At 56.1% G+C, this 19,778-nt stretch overlaps 1 protein-coding gene across 3 annotated transcripts in view; it reads right to left on the minus strand.

Annotated features, from left to right (window-relative positions):
- RADIL (Rap associating with DIL domain) overlaps positions 1-19,778 on the minus strand; it is an 87,585-nt gene that overhangs the window by 17,869 nt on the left and 49,938 nt on the right. For all 3 annotated transcript variants that reach the window (XM_055292205.1, XM_055292206.1, XM_055292207.2), the window contains 4 exons: positions 18,370-18,617; positions 16,643-17,275; positions 14,187-14,224; positions 3,940-4,100 (listed from right to left, as the gene is read on the minus strand). In XM_055292205.1, the coding sequence (XP_055148180.1) occupies positions 3,940-4,100; positions 14,187-14,224; positions 16,643-17,275; positions 18,370-18,617 (1,080 nt within the window). The remainder of the gene's footprint in view (positions 1-3,939; positions 4,101-14,186; positions 14,225-16,642; positions 17,276-18,369; positions 18,618-19,778) is intronic.

Here is a 19,778-nt window from a genome sequence, read left to right on the forward strand (position 1 = left end):
CCCCCACCCACCAAGCCCGCTCCCCAAGAACCTGTGAGACCCCCCAGTGCCTGCCCCACAGGGTCACATCTGGGACCCAGGCAGGGCAGCGGGAGGGACCCCGGGGTCCGGGGCAGTGAGGGGCTCTTGGGCTCTGCCAACCTCAACACTGCGCCCAGAAGCCTCCAGGCCTGTGGAGACACACAAGGTGGCCTGACGGAGCCCACAGCGAGTGCCGGCCAAGGATATTCACAGCCACGGCAGGCAGGTCAGGAGGCTGAGCTCTGTCCTGTCCACCTGTCCTGGTGCCCTGACCCTGGCTGCCTCAGGCTGCCAGGTCTGAGAACCCAGCCCCACATCACTCCCTGGGCAAGGGCAGGGCGCTGGTGGGAAGAGGGAAACGGGGCATGGGAATGACAGGAGAAGGTGGCAGGGACTGTGCTGAACGAAACCACAGAGCAGCCTCCAGCCACCCGCCACGGGCCTGAGACTCCATTTCTTCTTTTATTTAATTTTTGGTAGAGATGGGATCTCACTATGTTGCCCAGGCTGGTCTGGAACTCCTGGGCTCAGGCAATCTACCCGCCATGGCCTCCCAAAGTGCTGGGATTACAGGCATGCACCCCTGCACCCAGCCCTGAGACTCCATTTTTTTCTCTCTTTTTTTTTTTTTTAAGACAGAGTCTCACTCTGTCGCCCAGGCTGGAGTGCACTGACACAATCCCAGCTCACTGCAGCCTCAGCTTTCCAGGTTCAAGCGATTCTCCTGACTCAGCCTCCCAAGTAGCTGGGACTACAGGAGCATGCCACCACACCCGGCTAATTTTTGTATTTTTAGTAGAGATGGGGTTTCACCATGTTGGCCAGGCTGGTCTCAAACTCCTGACCTCAAGTGATCTGCCTGCCTCGGCCTCCCGAAGTGCGGGGAGGACAGGTGTGAGCCCGGCCCTGAGACTCCATTTCTAAACCCCCAGAGACACCTCTCCCTGTGGTACCAGGGCTGGTGGGGATTTCTGAGGATTTCTGATGCCCACAAGCCATTAAGAAGACACACCAGCCGGCTGCCCCTGCCCTGCCCTGAAACTCCAGGACCCCTGAGGAAGCTGCCCTGTCCCTAAAGAAGAAGGTGCTGAGCCTCAGCCATGAAGAGAATCCGAGACACACGCGATGGTGTGAGGCGGCGCGGGAGGGGCCTGGGTCAGAGCTTTGGACAAAACAGTGTTTGGGGAATGACAACAGCCATGTGATCCGCTCTCGGGATGTGACAGCCCTGCTCTCCGAATTCTTTCCTGCAGAGGGTCGGGAGGCTGACAGGGCTCTCCCCCTCCGGCCCCTGCTAGGGGCTGTTTCCCACTGTTCCCTGGCGCCTGCCTGGCCCTCGACACCCGGAGCCTGCAGGCATCCCTGGGCCCCGACTCCCATCGCCGGGCCAAACACTACTCAGGCCCCTGACCAAAAATAACTTCCTCCCAAGACCAAAGGCAGCAGCTCCATCAGCCCGGAGCAATTTTTCCCATGAAGAGCAGCCAGCACGGGGACCACATGGGACCCAGCTGCCTGCGGCCACCAAACCCAGGCAGCCACGAAGCCAGGTGGAAAGTCAGCCAGGGACTCGCCAGGAACACGGAGCCCAAAAGTCACAGGTCCCTGAGCTGACTCTTTCTGTGGGGGCTGGAACAAAAGAGGCTCCTAAGCTGGCCCGGTCCCCCTGTCACACGGAAGGACCAAGTGCACTGCAAGGTCAGCGAGGGTCACCCTTGGCCGGCCGCAACCCCAGAGTTGCCTCCATCCCAGGGCCACCTGCCGGCTGCAACTCCAGCCCTGGAGGATGGCAGAGTCAGGTTTGCAGGGAGAGGCGACGGGCGCTGCAGTCCCGGGAGCCCAGGATCCCCAGGTGAGGGCTGCAGCCAGGCAGCTGGAGGTGGGAAACTTGCGTGGAGACTTAGGGACCCACAGTCGTTTACATCACTTTCCAGGAAAAAGCCAGAGGAAAGGTCTACCCTAGGCCCAGGCCCCATGGACAGGCAGGGGCTGCCCCATCACGTGGGGGGCAAGGGCACAGGCCAGAGGCCCAGGTGCCCACCGAGGCCAGGAGGGGTTGACACTACCCCCACATATTCAAGGCAGCCCCGATTCCCAGACTGGGGAGCCCCTGGCAGGTCCCCACATCCCCTTCCCCGTGAAGGAGGGGAGAAGGAAACAATGGGAAGGAACTGTGGCTGGCAGGAAGGAACTCGGACAGATCCCAGACGGCTCTGCCTCCCCCAGGAGCGGGGGCCCCACCCCACAACCTCATGGCCAGGGCCAGCCGGGCCTCCTCCATGCACGCTCAGTCCAGCCTGGTCTCTGCAGCCCAGCCCCCGCCCAGAGGCTGAGGACTGGGCCCCAACGCACTGTGGGAGCCTGTCCCACCACAGGGTCACTGCGCAGATGCCCCGCCACCTCCCTCTCACCACCGAGAGCCCCTCCTCTCAGGAAACCTGCCCCTAAGGCATGGGGGGGACACAGCAGGGTCCCAGCGCCCCCAACACAGCCTGGCCAGGACCTCGCCTGGCCTTGTGTCCTCCGGGCTGTCTCAGATGCAGCCACAGCCACAGCCCCCTCCCAGGGATGGGGACACAGCTGAGTACACAGAGACCCCGCAGCATCTGGTAGACTGAGCCCGTGGGAACGCCCATCCCTGCACACTGGGCCTGGGCCTCCCTCGCAGCTCAGAGACACAGCCTGGGGCAGCTCCGAACGTGCCACTCACTGACCTGGGTCCTCCAGAGGCTGGAGCACCACGCCACGGCCACTCAGGACCCTCTGGCACTGGGCCCACCTGACAGCCCACCCCACAGACGTGAAGGCAGTGGGTGGACAGCAAGGCCGTGGAGGACAGAACCAAGGCTGCCCATGAGAGGATCTGGCCCCCAGTCCCCTGGGCCTGCTCCTCACTTCCACAGCACGGTGGCGCAGTCCTGCTGCCCCACCTGGCTCCATTCCAGGCCCCACACAGTCCTTAGCAGACACACTAGCTGAAATCCTACCCCAGCTTCCGGGCCCGGCCCCATGCCACCTTCCTCACGAAGCCCCCTAGACTGCCCCGCTGGGATCCCTCTCCGTTAGTATTTTCAGAACACTTCCTACTGCATTTCAGAAATACTGAAATGTTGGCCAGGCACGGTGGCTCACGCCTGTAATCCCAGCACTTTGGGAGGCTGAGGCGGGGCAGATCAGGAGTTCGAGACCAGCCTGGCAAACATGGTGAAACCCCATGTCTACCAAAAATACAAAAACTAGCCGGGCGAGGTGGCGTGCTCCTGTAATCCCAGGTACTCAGGAGGCTGAGGCACGAGAATCGCTTGAACCTGGGAGGCGGAGCTTGCAGTGAGCCAAGGTCGCACCATTGCACTCCAGCCTGGGTGACAGAGCGAGACTCCGTCTCAAAAGAAAAGAAAAAGAAATCCTGAAATGTATATTTCCCACATCTTAATCTGTGAAACCGACATAATCTACAATTTCACAACGATGACTGGCAACATCTTTCCTTCTGGAATAACGGTGCGTCTCAGAATGGGTGTCGGTCTCATGGCCGACGCTCTCTCTACCTCCCCTTACAGTTGGTTCACGGTGGCATCTGTGTCTCCCCTACTGAGTGACCTGTGTACCCCCCGGGCCCTCCTGCAAGCAGAAGAGTGGGGCTGCGGTCAAGGGGACGCCACTGCATGGAGCACACGGGATGATGGGGACAGACTGAGCGCCAAGGCGCTGTGGGGGGAGGTGCCAGACTGGCCTATGCCACCAGCACCAGCCTCACAGGCCGTCCCTGAGCAGCTGACACATGGCAGCCTGAGGAAGCCCCCGGCATGAATCCATCCCTGCTATCATGGCCAACTCGGTCCCGAGGACGGCGAGGAGGTGCCACACTCCCCTGCCTGGGGCGGCAGCGAGGGGAACGGGGGGCAGCGCCAGCCGTACCTGTGACGTCCAGCTGCTCCTCCATGCTCTGCATGTAGAGTGGGCATTTCTGCTGGATAAAGTACAGGAGCTCGATGGAGTTAGACATCCAGAAAAGAATGGGCTGCAAGTCTGGAACCAGATCAGCCATGGCGCAGCTGGCCAGCGAGATGGGCTCCTGGCTACCAAGACAGAAAGACTAAGAGTTACGCGGGGATCCGACACCCAGGAGGCTGAATCTACCACTCTTTCTACGTAAGGACGTGCGTTTTCACGGGACGCTGACAACAACTGCAACCGTCAACCTGACACTGCTGGGTGGGGACATTTAACAATACGTGTACCCGCCTGGCACCCGCCCACAACACCCGACAGCCAGAGGCCCCTACAAACCTAGCAGGGAGACAGTCAGGCGCCACAGCCATTGGTAACAAACCTTGGTAAATAAATGGCTTGCATGTCTTCTCTTTTGGAATGAGATCATAAAGTGGCTGTGAATGCTGAGAGAGACTGTGTGCCAATATGTGTGTGTGCACACGTATGTGTGCATGGGGGTGGGGGCTGGTCCATGGCTTTTAGAACAAGAAATGTCAGTTCCATTATATTATGGGAGGTGCACAAAGGCAAAATGAAATGCTACTTTATTTATTTATTTTTATTTATTTATTTATTTTTTGAGACGGAGTCTCGCTCTGTCACCCAGGCTGGAGTGCAGTGGCGCGATCTCGGCTCACTGCAAGCTCCACCTCCCGGGTTCACGCCATTCTCCTGCCTCAACCTCTCCGAGTAGCTGGGACTACAGGCGCCCGCCACTATGCCCGGCTAATTTTTTGTATTTTTAGTTGAGACGGGGTTTCACCATGGTCTTGATCTCCTGACTTCGTGATCCGCCCGCCTCGGCCTCCCAAAGTGCTGAGATTACAAGTGTGAGCCACCGCGCCCGGCCTGAAATGCTACTTTATTAAAGCAGGAAGTCAGAAAATCACGTGTAAAGTCCATGAATCGCGGGGCAGCAGGCAAAGCATGCGATTTGAAGACTCAGAGGCAATCGTTAGAAACTCAAACTGAGGCTAGGCGTGGTGGCTCACGCCTGTAATCTCAGCACTTTGGAAGGCCGAGGCAGGTGGATCACCTGAGGTCAGGAGTTCGAGACCAGCATGGCCAACATGGTGAAACCCTATCTCTTCTAAAAATACAAACATTAGTCGGGCATGGTGGTGGGCATCTGTAATCCCAGCTACTCAGAATGCTGAGGCAGGAGAATCGCTTGAATCCAGGAGGCCTCCCAAGTAGCTGGGACTACAGGCATGCACTGCCATCCCTGGCTAATTATTTAAAAACATTTTTTTTTTAGAGATGGGGTCTTGCTATGTTGCCCAGACTGCTCTTGAACTCCTAGCCTTAAGCAATCCTCTTGCTTTGGCCTCCTAAAGTGCTGAGATTATAGGCATGAGCCACCACGCCTGGCCCTGATCCTGTATCCATGGGGTTCGTTGTTACTCTGAGTAACAAAAGCAGAAGTAGCTCAGGCCCCTCCCTGGCCAGCCCAATGCAGGTAGGGTTGGGGAGCGCCCTTCCCTCCCAGACCTGCTGCCTTCCGGCTCAGTGCTCCCTTTTCAGGGGATGACGGCAAAATCAGGGCTGCCTCCTCCCTCAGCGGCAGCCTCCACCGTCAGGTTGGCTTCCAAGCTCAGAGCTCCCAAACCCTTTCTCCCGCATCTCTGGTACCAGCTGCAGGATGCGTCTGTCTGGTGTGACTTGACACTGCCTTCTAGTGTCCTCAGCCAGCCTCTTGGAATGTCTGAGGGGTGGATACGGCGAGGCTGTGCTGAGGTGCCTGGGTAATTCCTCATTTAAAATGCCAACCACACGTCTTTCTCACAGGTTCCTCATCTGGTCCATGCACCAGCTCAGCATTAAGCCCCCGGACAGGCTGCCTGGGACGCCCCGGGGTCCTAGCAGCTCAGAGGACGCATTCATCCCTAAGCCTCCATAATCGCGCCTGGCGGACACAAATAGCCGTGTGCCCCTGAGCAGTGAGCAGAAGGGATCCTTTTGCAAACAGATCAAATCACGCAGATCTGACTTGGCTCGGCCTGGGGTGTGGAGGGTGGCCCTGCTGCCTGGCCCGTGGCTGGCCCAGGTACCCCTTGTCACCTGTCTCCCTTACTGGGGGGATTCTAAGGGGTGAGCCAGGCAGCTGCCACTCTGCTGGCTGCAGGGCATGGTGCCAGCCCAGTGCCTGACCCCAGGCCCGGGGCAGAGCCAGGCTCAAGGCTGGATGGCCGTCAGAGTGACCATCGCACGCACAGTCCCAGGTGTGTGGACCCGGCCTGGGGTCCTTTGAAAGGTGCCAAGCCCACAGGAAATGCCACTAGGACCTTAAGGCAGCCGGTTTGTGAGGGCATCTGGGAAGGGCTGAGGCCCTGTTTTCCTCCCTGTTCTTTCCCCAGCTGGGCAGCCAAGTGGGGCTGGGGGAGGAAGCCCAGGCTGCGTCCCAGATTCTCCCCGGTGCTCAAAGTGTTGCCTGCTCTCTCTGACGTCACTTCACTTTTGTCCACAAACAATGTTGACCTCTCTCGCATGCACACACCCGGGGAGGGAAGAAACTAGCCTGAGACCATCTCTCCTGTTTTTGGCGGTTAAGCAGGTCTGCTGCTTGCTCGTGTATGTGGCACAGCTCAAAGTCCTGCTCCTTTTTGCCCATTCTGGACGCTGGCTTGAAGGACACGCATGTCTGCAGATGGGCAGAAGGAGCTTTTTATGCAGTTAAAGAAGGATTCGCTGGGCTCTTCAGAGACTAATTCCATCTTGTTTTCAACATTTGCTGCCCTTCTCAATTTCACCGGAACCTGGAGGGTAGACAGGCCTCTCCCGGGAAACAAGTGACCAGGCTTTGCAACTGGAGTTTCAGGATCAGACTCAGGCCACGTTGGCGCTGAACGCCCCCACCTGCCAATCTGTGGCCACGTGAGTGGGGGCCCAGGGAATGATGAAGATCCAGCCCATCCCACCCAGGCCTGTGTGGACGGAGGAGCAGGTCTGGCGGAAAAGGAAAACGCATGTTGTTCTAGAAGAGGGCAGAGGGGAAGGGCACTCGGGCGGGGACAGCACAGCCGGACAGGAGGAACGGGCGCAGCTGGCTGGGGCAGTTCTAGAAGAGGGCAGAGGGAAAGGGCACTCGGGCGGGGACAGCACAGCCGGACAGGAGGAACGGGAGGAACGGGCGCAGCTGGCTGGGGCAGTTCTAGAAGAGGGCAGAGGGGAAGGGCACTCGGGCGGGGACAGCACAGCCGGACAGGAGGAACAGGTGCAACTGGCTAGGGTAGTGCTAGAAGAGGGCAGAGGGGAAGGGCACTCAGCAGGGGCAGCACGGCCCAGCAGGAGGAACGGGTGCAGCTGGCTGGGGCAGGCTGGTCAGGGTGCGGGTATCTCCTGCAGGTGGAGGGAGGTACTGGAGTCCCACTCCTGGGAACCAAGGTGATGGAAACACTTGCAGGGCCCACATGGAGCACAGAGACCAGAGCGTGGGCCACCAGCCACGGCCTATGCATGCCTGTCACGTCCATCAGGAGAGGACCAGGGAACAGCATGCCCCAAAATGTGGGTCAGCCACATCCACCCACCCGGAGAGGTCATGAGTGAGAAAGCAAACCACAGACAGCTCAGCCAGCACCATCACACCCGGGAAGAAAGGAAGAAAGAAAAAAAGGAAAGAGAGAGAAAGAAAAAAACTGGGCGTGGTTGCTTACATCTGTAATCCCAGCACTTTGGGAGGCCGAGGTGGGCAGATTACAAAGGTCAGGAGTTCAAGACCAGCCTGGCCAACATGGTGAAACCCCATCTCTACTAAAAATACAAAAATTAGCTGGACGTGGTGGCACGTTCCTGTTATTTCAGCTACTTGGGAGGCTGAGGCAGAAGAATTTCTTGAACCAGGACCTGGGAGGTGGAGGTTGCAGTGAGCCGAGATTGCACCACTGCACTCCAGCCTAGGCGACAGAGCGAGACTGTCTCAAAAAAAAAAAAAAAAAAAAAAAAAAGAAGGGAAATGAAATGGTGAATATGTTGCAGGAAACCGTTAAAGGTGCCCTTTGGGGGCCAGGTGCGGTGGCTCAAATCTGTAATCGCAGCACTTTGGGAGGCTGAAGCGAGAGGATCACTTGAGTCTTGTCTCTACAAAAAAAATCAAAAAATTAGCCAGGGCATGGTGGTAGGTGGGACATGCCTGTAGTCCCAGCTACTTGGGAGGCTGAGGCAGGAGGATCACTTGAGCCCAGGAGGTTGAGGCTGCAGTGAGCTGTGACTGCACCACTGCACTCCAGCCTGGGCAACAGAGTGAGACACTGTCTCAAAAAATAATAATTAATTAAATTAAATGAAGTAAAAACAAAGAATGATTTGAGACACAGTAGTGTTAAAAGCAAGCTGAAGCTGGAATAATGTCAGCAATAAAATGAAAGCCCAGAAGTGAGGATGGGGGTCGAAGCATCCTAAGATCTAGTGTTCCACAAAAGGATGAAGATATTAATATTTTCAGAATTACTTTGAAACTAATAAAGAAGGAAAAGGGGAGTTTTTTAAAATCCAGTCAGAAGCCAGTTGCGATGGCTCACACCTGTAATCCCAGCACTTTGGGAGGCTGAGGCGGGTGGATCATGTGAGGTCAGGAGTTCAAGACCAGCCTGGCCAATATGGTGAACCCCCGTCTCTACTAAAAATACAAAAATTAGCCGGGTGTGGTGGCGCGTGCCTGTAATCCTAGCTACTATGGAGGCTGAGGCATGAGAATCACTTGAACCTGGGGGGCAGAGGTTGCAGTGAGCTGAGATCGAGCCACTATACTCCAGCCTGGGCAACAGAGTGAGACTCCATCTCAAAAAAAAAAAATCCAATCAGATAGGAAAGTATAAAAATTAAAGGCAAAACGCAGAGAAAATAGTGTGGAAGATGGTAAAAATGTGGCCAAAGACATCAGGAATGGCAATAAACCTAAATAGATTCGACTTGCCCATTAACAAAGATAAGTCAGGTGAATAAACAATGGCTTTCAAAACATAAAAGGACACAGAAAGGGTGAATGTAAACTTTCCCTGGTCCCATGTACGGGCATGGAAAAACGGATGAGGCGAATAGTAAACCAGTGAAAGGGGATGTGGTACTCACCCCAGGGAAAGAAAGATTCTAGGGCAATAAGAATCATCAAGACAGGCCAGGAGCGTGGCTCACGCCTGTCATCCCAGCACTTTGGGAGGCCAAGGTGGCAGATTGCTTGAGGTCAGGAGTTCAAGACAAGCCTAGTCAACATGGTGAAACCCTGTCTTTACTGCAAATACAAAAATTAGCCAGGCATGGTGGCAGGTGCCTGTAATCCCAGCTACTCAGGAGGCTGAGGCAGGAGAATCGCTTGAACCTGGGAGGCAGAGGCTGCAGTGAAATGCGATTGCACCACTGCACTCTAGCGTGGGCGACAGAACGAGACTGTCTCAAAAAAAAAAAAAAAAAGAGGGCTGGGCACAGTGGCTCATGCCTGTAATCCCAGCACTTTGGGAGGCCGAGGTGGGCAGGTCACTAGAGGTCAGGAGATCAAGACCATCCTGGCTAACACAGTGAAACCCCGTCTCTACTAAAAATACAAAAAATTAGCTGGGCATGGTGGCAAGCGCCTGTAGTCCCAGGTACTCAGGAGACTGAGGCAGGGGAATGGCGTGAACCTGGGAGGCGGAGGTTGCAGTGAGCAGAGATCGTGCCACTGCACTCCAGCCTGGGGGACAGGGCGAGTCTCCATCTCAAAAAAGAACAAAAAGAAATAAAAAAGTAAACCAATCTTCATTAAAGAAAGGGATTCAGCCAACACGGGCCTCCCTCCCCGAGGAATCTGGCCCAGATGTTCTTCCAGCAAACCTGCAGGGCCAGCCCTCACCTCATACAAACTGATCCGTAGAACTAAGAAATGCAGAAAGCTCCCCAATTCATGTTCTGTGAAACTTGTTACTAAAATCAGACAAGGACAATGCAAAAAAAAAAAAAAAAATGTAGACCAATTTTACCAATAAATTCAGATGCGAAAATGCTAATTAAAAGATCAACAGTCAACATCACTAATTCTCAGGGAGATGCCAATCAAAACCACAACGAGACGCCACCTCACTCCTGTTAGAATGGCCATTATCAAAACAATGACAGATCACAGGTGTTCGAAAGGACTGCACGCTGTTGGTGGGGATACAAATTAGTATAGCCTTTACAGAAAACAGTATGGAGGCTCCTCAAAATATTAAAAATATAGGCTGGGTGCAGTGGCTTACGCCTGTAATCCCAACACTTTGGGAGGCTGAGGCGGGAGGACTGCTTGAGCTCAGGAGTTCGAGACCAGCCTGGGCCAACATAGTGAAATTCCGTCTCTACAAAAAACACAAAAATTAGCCGAGCGTGGTGGCACGCACCTATAGTCCCAGCTGCTTGAAGGCTGAGGAGCGGGAATCGCTTCAGCCCAGGAGGTAGAGGTTGCGCCAAGCCGAGGTCACGCCAATGCCCTCCAGCCTGGGTGACAGAATGAGACCCTGTCTCAAAAAAAAAGAAAACCTAGGAATGTAGCACTCCACGTTAACAGATTAGAAGGGGAAGAATATATGATGATCACAGATGCAGAAAATGATTTAGTCAAATTCAGTGGTCATTCGCAATTTGAAACACAGAACACTAAGATTTGAGGCAAACAGGGCAAACAAAATGTTAGTCATATTAAATCCCAAATCATCATCATCATAACGTCAGTTTCAGGTGTGGGTTCACGGGTGAGTGACGGATTCTGTACTGTTCTGTGTTTTGGAAGTGATTCATTATTTTACAAAGGAAAAAGGAAAAGGCCCCCAGGCGTGCATGAGGGATGGAAACAGGGCTGTTTTTAGGCCCTAACGAGGACGGTTCTGGAACGCACAGCACGAGCGCGCAACAATGACGGTTCCGGAATGCACAGCAGGAGCCCGCAGCTGCAGCAGGGAGGGCCCGGGCCTTCCCATCAACGAGGAAGCTGGGTCCACCCAGAGCTGCGCTTCAGACTGCAGGCTGCCCAGCAAACAGGCGCTGGGGTGGAAGGTTCCAGTCCTCCCTGCACCTCAGCACTTAGGAGGATGAGGGCTGGGTACACTCCCATCCCCTCCACACCCTCCCTCAACACTAGAACTCCAGCTGTCCTGGAGCAGAGCCCCAGAGGGAGGCCACCACACCTGTCACTGGGCCCAGTCCCAACTCCCATGCAAACTTCTCAACACTGAAAGCCCACAAGATGCCGGGTGCCACTGCAGGGGCCTGGGCCTGGACCACCTCCTCGCCTTAGGTCAGGCTGTCTATCACCCTTCGATGCTGTCCAGGGCCTGGCTTCTATGGAGCCCCCTCCTGTCAGGCTGGGAGGCAGAGCCTGGGTCCCTCACGCAGTCCCAGATCTCAGAGGCCGGGACCCACCTCCAGTACATGGCATCGGGACTTGGCTCTGCGGAACGGGTGTTTGCCAGTGAAAGTGGAAGGCATTCGGAGCTCAGCTCTCCCTGGGCCGGGCAGTGGGGATGCTGGGGACTCCAGGTCAGTGGTCCCCAAGCTGTCCCATGTCTGTCTCTCCTACCTTTGAAAGAAGGATGGACCCAGGGTGGACATCAGGAGGCACATATGGCAATAACGGGCTTTATGGATGGACCATTTTTGGTAGGTGAGGCACTCACAGGGTTTGGCTGTGTCCCAACCCAAATCTCATCTTCAATTGCAGCTCAGTGGGTGGTAACTGAATCATGGGGGCGGGTCTTTCCCGTGCTGTTCTCCTGATAGTGAATGAGTACTCAGGAGATCTGATGGTTTTAGAAAGGGTGGTTCCCCTGAACACACTCTCTCACCTGCCACCAACTAAGATGTGCCCTTGTTCCTCCTTTGCCTTCTGCCATGATTGTGAGGCCTCCCCAGCCATGTGGAACTGTGAGCCCATTAAACCTGTTTCCTTTATAAATTACCCAGTCTCGGATATGTCTTTATTAGCAGTGTGAGAACAGACTAATAAAGGCACGGATGGGAATCACGCAAACCTCTGTGTACCACAGCTTGACTTAAGGGGGTGCTGCCAGCCACTCAGCCTGAGCCCCCCAGACGCACCCCCCTCCCTCACTGCCTAGCGTGGCCACCACCTTCCACTCTGCCTTCATCAGTGTCATCTCACATGTGTGTCTTAAACAGGATGGCTTGGCTGTGAATATCATACGTGTGTGTGTGTGTGTGTGTGTGTGTATGTGTGTGTATGCATTTAACTGTATCACAGACACTGTGCTGGGTGCTTTTTCTCAACATTGTCTTGGATTCAGCTGCACTGAGAGAGCAGTGACTGTAGGTCATTCCTTGCCACCGGGAGGAGACATGTGGCGGCTTCAGCTCCCGTGCGGACACACTGCCTTCCACCAGCAGGTGTCTCTCTAGGGCCCACTCGAGAGTGGGAGTGTGGGCCGCAGGGGCCGCGCATCTGTATCGGATCGACCGAATGGTTTCCCAAGTGCCCCAGCAGTGTCTAGGGTAGAGATAGTGCTTTCCGCACAAACAGCCGTTGGAGAGTGGTGGTGCACTGCCCTACCTCTAACCCAGGAGCCGCGCCTTTCGCTGAAGGAGCAGGTTAGTTCTAACACAGAATCGGGAGAGCAAGGGAGGAGAAAGCTCAAAAGAGGACCTCGTGCAGCCATAAAAAAGCACGAGATCAGCCGGGCACAGTGGCTAACGCTTGTAATCCCAGCACTTTGGGAGGCCGAGGTAGGGGGATCACCTGAGGTCAGGAGTTCGAGACCAGCCTGACCAACATGGAGAATCCCCGTCTCTACTAAAAATACAAAATTAGCAGCCGGGCGCGGTGGCTCATGCCTGTAATCCCAGCACTTTGGGAGGCCGAGGCGGGTGGATCACGAGGTCAGGAGATGGAGACCATCCTGGCTAACATGGTGAAACCCCATCTCTACTAAAAATACAAAAAAAACCCACAAAAATTAGCCGGCCGTGGTGGCAGGCACCTCTAGCCCCAGCTACTCAGGAGGCTGAGGCAGGAGAACAGTGTGAACCCAGGAGGTGGAGCTTGCAGTGAGCTGACATTGCGCCATAGCACTCTAGCCTGGGCGACAGAGCGAAACGCCGTTTCAAAAAAAAAAAAAAAAATACGAAATTAGCTGGGCGTGCTGGTGCATGTCTGTAATCCCAGCTACTCAGAAGGCTGAGGCAGGAGAATCGCTCGAACCTGAGAGGCGGAGGTTGCAGCGAGCTGAGATCGCACTATTGCACTATAGCCTGGGCAACAAGAGCGAAACCCCGTCTCAAAAAAGAAAAAAAAAAAAAGAAAAGAAAAAAAAAAAGCACGAGCTCATGGACATGGATGGAGCTAGAGGCTATTATGCTTAGCAAACTAACGCAGGAACAGAAAACCAAATACCTTCTTACTTACAAGTGGGAGCTAAATGATGAGAACACATGGACACAGAGAGGGGAGCAACAGACACTGGGGCCTTTCAGAGGGTGGAGGCTGGGAGGAGGGAGAGGATCAGGAAATACAATGAATGGGTACAAGGCTTAATACCTGGGTGATGAAATAATCTGTACAACAAACAAGCCCACGTGACATAAGTTTACCTACGTAACAAAGCTGCACTCGTACCCCTGAACTTAAAATAAAAATGGAAAATAAATTAATAAAATTGTGAAGATTCTCGAAAAGCCAGACATGGTGGCTCACACCTGTAATCCTAGTACTTTGGGAGGCCAAGGCAGGTGGATCACTTGAGTTCAGGAGTTCGAGACCAGCCTGGACAACATGGTGAAACCCCGTCTCTACTAAAAATACAAAAAAAAAAAAAAAATTAGCCGGGCATGGTGGTGGCACCTGTAGTCCCAGCTACTCGGGAAGCTGAGGCAAGAGAATCCCTTGAACCTGGGAGGTAGAGGTTGCAGTGAACCGAGATTGCACTACTGCACTCCAGCCTGGCGATAGAGCAAACAAAACAAAACAAAAACAAACAAAAAAAGAAGACCTCACCCATCCAGTCTTAAGGATGCCCTGAAGCAATTTCCCAAAACTCAGAGCTTCCCAGGGTGATGACTAAAGAAGCAAAAAAGGCCGCCGCTTGGATGGAAGGACAAAGCCGGGAGCTGACCCCAAGGAGTGGGGAGACCCCTCGGGACTTGGCTCCCCCGGGAAGTGTAAGCCCCCAGGACCTGCTGCCCAGAGGCGGGCACAATAACCAGGTCATACTCACAGTTGTGCCTGCTTCTCTGCTAGTTCTTTGGTTTTCTCCTACAATTACAAAGCGGGAGAAAAAGCAAGTGAGAAAAACAGGCTAACACAGGGACACGTTCAAATACACATTATACCATCGACAGGAAAACAAGCCATGCTGCCCCAGGCATCCTGTGTGACGCTGACTATTTATTCAAGCTGTGCTGGAAAGGACATTTTCCATGTGACTTCAACATCTTCCCATTCCATTACCGACTGTGACCTACAAGTTTCCTACAATAAGAGTATCTCACAACTCTCTAGCTTACATAACAACTGGCTGTTTAAAAAATAGTAAAGGTTGGGCAAGGTGGCTCACGCCTGGAATCCCAGCACTTTGGGAGGCCAAGGCGGGCAGATCACTTGAGGTCAGGAGTTCGAGACCAGCCTGGACAACATGGTGAAACCCCATCTCTACTAAAAATACAAAAATTAGCCAGGTGTGGTGGCACATGCCTATAATCCCAGCTATTTGGGAGGCTGAGCCAGGAGAATCGCTTGAACCTGGGAGGTGGAGGTTGCAGTCAGACGAGATCACGCCACCGCACTACAGCCTGGGTGACAGAGCGAGACTCTGTCTCAGGAAAAAAAAAAAAGAATTATTCTTGCCTTAGTAGTAAGTTATCCGGCTAAACGTAACTGTGATGGCTGAGTGTGCGTAGACTCTAAGCCTGTATATTTGGTAAGGAATGAGGACAGGGCAGTGGCGACAGAGTTGCACATTCTCAGGAAACAAATGAGCAAATGACATTCGCATGGGATCCGGACGGCACCCAGCGGAGGCTTCGGATTCCCACAGTGGGTGCGGGGGGACGAGGTGGACTCAGGCTCAGTCTGATGTCTGTAAGCTCAATCCCTGGACCAGGAAATTCACATCTGGGAGCCTCTGTTTCAGTGCCTGTAGCATAGTGGCAGGGTGAGCCCTGGTGTGCTGCAGGGAGTGGGCCAGCCACACAGCGAGCCCCAGGTGGCTGGGACGCAGGCTGGGACCTGGGTCCCTCAGCAAGTGACTTACGGCCCCCTGGCTTCAGTTTCCCTGTCTGTGACATGGGATGTGGCATCTACATCATCAGGGTGGTTGTGATAAAGAAATTAAACAGCGTTTGGTTTGCAAGTAAGTGTCTGGCGCAGAGGAGACTCGGGAAATGACACTGATGGTGGGAAAACCCATGACCTCTGGCCAGCAGGTACCTCTCAGTCACAGTGGCCACGATGTGGACGCACACTACAGGGACATCACCTGGCCCTCTGTCAGTGACTGCACGGACGGGACACGGGCACGCTGCAGTGGCACTCCCATCAAATCCCACACCGGGAACCCGAGAGGACAAGGCACAGGCACCCAGATTACAACACCCACGGTGCATAGAGACGGCTCCCACTGACCTCTGGACAGGGCAGCCTGTGCTAGCTTTTACTTTTTAAAAGTCTCAGACATTTAAACTGTGGATTTCGATATGAGAAACTGATGAGGTTTCTACACAGTCAAGCGGTTCGCCCTCCCCACATCTGCCGGGGATAAGCAGGGCCCAGACTGGCGAGGGTCTGAGTGTCTCTGAACGAACTTGAACAACTACGAGTTGTCCTTTGGGTCCCTGGGAGCCAAGTCACTGTGGGGCGGGGCCCAGCAGGGGGCCATGACTGTGTGATGCCTGTTCCAGCACTCATGGGCTCAAGGCAGTCCTGCTCACTGGCGGCCACACTGGATTCCTGGGGACATCGGCAATGCTTGCAGCCATGGGTGTATGTGCATGTGTGTGTGGCGGGGCAGCAGGGGGTGACCAGCATCTAGGGGTGGAGGCCAGGGATGCTGCTGAATCCTCTGCAATGCACAGGCCAGCCCCACAGCAAGGAGCTCTCCTGCCACAGTGCCCACAGGGCCGGGGATGAGAGAGGTTGGCCTGGAGGAAAGTTTGTCAACACACAAAAGCTGACAGGCCCTGCACCTCCAAACTCGGATCAGGGATGGCTCCAGTGGGTATGTGCTCAACCAGCCCCTGGCAGCAAGCACAGGGCACCAGCACAGACAGGGGCGTCTGGGGCTCTTGGGCAGGGGCCTGTGAGAGCTATCAATGTCACCTCGGCCTCGTAGTGCCCAGGCTCGGGGCAGCTCACTCCTGGCACGTGACAGTGCTGGGTCCAGCTGGACCCCAGGGAGGGTACAAGCCCAGAGCTCAGGAGGTGACCTCGGACCCCAGGCAAACCCCACCCTCAGGGGCAAAGGGCTGCAGCTGACACTTTGGGTTCTGGGGCTGCTTCTGGTGGCCTGTGAGGCCGGGGGGCAGCGACAGGCAGGGAAAGGCCGCGCTGCACTCAGCGGCACAGCACCGTGGGGGTCAAATAGAGGCCCTTCCGCCTCCCAGCCGGGGCTAGCTCCGGGCCCCCTCCTCCCCTAGACCGGCACAGGACCCTGACCGCCCACCCCAGCACACTGACCCAGACCGTCTCGCGGATCAGCCTAGCTATCTTGAGCAGGAGCTGCCCGAATGTGCCCGGCTCGAAGTGGGTGGCCGAGTGCTGGATGCAGAGGCACAGGAGGAAGGCGGGGGTCAGCTTGTGGTCGTCGCCCCCCGGCTCGATCAAAGTCATGATCCTTTGCAGCAGTGTATCCTCCAGGTGGGGCTCGAACTCCAGGAGCAGCTGCTGGCGCCGGGGCAGGGCAGCCTGAGTAGGGGAGGCAGCTCCCCGGGCCCCGAGCGCGGCCCCGCACAGCCGGCAGCTCTGAGGCACAGCCCGGAGGCGCGCCAAGGCCCCGGCGGGCAGGGGCTGGGCCTGCGTGGGGTCCTTGAACAGCAGCAGGTAGTAGAGCCCCAGGGAGAGCAGGTCCCCGTGGTGCAGCACCACGGTCCTGCGCCCCACCTCGGAGAAGTTGACGGAGATGGGTGCCCCAGGGATGGGCTCCAGGACCAGCCTCTCCCCAGCCTGGCTGCTGTCCGGGAGCGGTTGCCGGCGGATGGTGCAGTGTAGAGGCAGGATGTCGGGGGCCGAGAGGCTGATGCTGGGCTTGCTGGAGGGGGTCCGCTGGCCCACCGTGTGCCGGTCCCGGTTGAGCACATACACCAGGCTGTCCTGAAACAGACACTCCGCTCAGGGCAGGCGCAATGCGAGCAGCACGCGGGAAAAGCGGCCCGTCTCTAGTCCCTGGTTGCTGAAGCAGCGTGGCTGGGATGCTGTCGCCACGGGCTCTCCATGTCCCTGGCCACCCCCACAACAGAACCCCGGCAGCTCTCAGGAACCCGCCCCTCGATGTACGGGCCCATCCTAGAGGAGGTCGGTTTCCCAGAGGAGCACACGAGACCCAGGAGAGACCCAGCTTTGAGACAGCGACAGGCCAGGTCAGGGCTGGCCCGGAAACAGGCACTGGTTCTACAGACCGGGCCAAGGACTACATAACTTCCCCCAGGTCATCCCCAAAACTGTGTGGGAGCACCGCCGCCAGTGTGGGAGCATTGTCACCTGTGTGAGAGCACTACCCCGTGGGAAGATGCCCCCTAAGACCTGGGCACAGGAGCCTTATGGCTGTAAAGTGCTCATGGAAATGAGCAGCAAAGGAGCTGATTGCACAGGAGGGTGGGCAGAGCGAGCAGGGGGCGGGGAAAACAGGTGTCTGGCAGGGCAAGTGTCCAGCAAGGTGAGGCGAGGTGGCCCTGCACCTGGCATTTGCTCGGGGCGACGGCCTGCCTGCTCTGATGGAAGTGGTGAGAAACGGCTCTGGGCAGGTGGGGGTGGCATGGGCCTTTGCTCGGTGCCCCCTCAGAGAATGTGGCCACCAATTGGTGACTCAGCAGCCCCCTCGCCAGGAGCAGGAAGCAGACTGGCCCTGGCCACCTGCCCATGCCCTTCCCCAGAGCCAGGCGGGACCCACAGCCTGGGAAGGCATGAGGAGTTCTCCCTGAAGGCGCCTGGTGCTGAGGGCACCCACTCTGGGATTGGGGAAGTGAGGAGCCCCCACTGCCGCCCACCGTGGCCTGGACAGGGAAAATGTGGATGACTCCACATGTGCCCCCCCCACCCCCCTCCACAGCCTCGGCACAGCCAGAGGGGCTGCAGCCACAGAGCTCACGGCCGACTGGGCTAAAGGCAGGAGGAGGCCTTGACTTCTGAGTCCTGCCTGCTGTCCCCGCAGTGGCACTGGGCAGTGGGTGTCAGGAGGGGAGGCTCACGTGCTGCTGGCTGTAGCCCTGCAGAAGGAGCAGGTGCGGGGACTGGTACAGCGAGTACCGCATGGCGTCCAGGCCGAGCTCCTCAGGGCCCTGGGCAGCAGCGGGCAGGGCGTTCACTGGGCTCAGGCTGGTCTCGCTGACTGTGCGGCGCAACCGGGGTGGAGGGGAGCTCCGGGCATCCCCCAAGGCCAGGGCCGGGGTTCCCTTCGCACGACTCCGCTGCAGCCTCCGGGCCTGGGCGTTTATCCCTGGAACAGAAGCAACGCAAAGTGAACAGTTAGAAGTCTAATAGCACCAGGGCTGGGTGCGGTGGCTCACCCCTGTAATCCCAGCACTTTGGGAGGCCGAGGTGGGGGGGATCACCTGAGGTCAGGAGTTCGAGACCAGCCTGGCCAACATGGTGAAACCCCATTTCTACTAAAAATACAAAAATTAGTTGGGCATGGTGGTGCGCATCTGTAATCCCAACTACTCAGGAGGCTGAGGCACAAGAATGGCTTAAACCCAGGAGGCGGAGGTTGCAGTGAGCTGAGATTGCACCACTGCACTCCAGCCTGGGTGACAAGAGTGAAACTCCGTCCCCCGCCAAAAAAAAATAAGTAAGTCTAATAGTGCCCATGTCCCAGGTCCTCCTGAGTTCAAATCCCACTAAGCCACATCTCCTAATGCCTGTCACTGTTCTGTCAAAACAGGTCTGGCGGAGACTCAAGGACTCTGCCCTCTAGCTACACCCCTCGAAAAACCAGACAGTGCCTTGGCACCACCGTGGCACCTGCAGGACAGTCTCAGAGCCGGCAGCCTGCCTGTCAAATCCTCAGGCTGAGGAGACCACACCTGCCCTGCAGCAGCCCAGGGTCGCACCGTGGCCTGTGCAACCAGCCAGCATCACAGCCCACAGGGCCTCAAACCACAAACGTTTTCCCACAGCAGCCTGGGCCTCTGCAGGGTCACCATGCCACCTCCAGAGCCCTGCCCATCCATCTGTGCACCAGGCGAAACTCCCCTGGGGAGGTGCTCTGATGAGATGAGACGGACTGGTCATCATCCTGCCCCCACTTTACAAGGAGGAGGTGTCACTGTGCCGCGTCACCCCAGCCCATGGGGCTGCTGATGGCCTGTTCCTGCAACAGCATGGCTGCCTCCTTCCCAAGGCTGCCTCTGATACCCCCAAGCCAAAGCAGGCACACACGCAAACACACGTGTGCATACACATGCCCACAAATACACATGCACCCACACAAAAATGCATACACACATGCACCTACACAAAAACCACACATGCACACACATACACACACGCCAACACACATGCACCCACACACATTAACACATACGTGCACACAAACATGCGCACACAGTTCAGAGATAACACACACCCTTAGAAGACTTAATATCTCATAAATACAGAC

This window comes from Symphalangus syndactylus, chromosome 9, assembly GCF_028878055.3.
Source record: "Symphalangus syndactylus isolate Jambi chromosome 9, NHGRI_mSymSyn1-v2.1_pri, whole genome shotgun sequence".
In the NCBI taxonomy this organism is placed as follows: Eukaryota; Metazoa; Chordata; class Mammalia; order Primates; family Hylobatidae; genus Symphalangus; species Symphalangus syndactylus.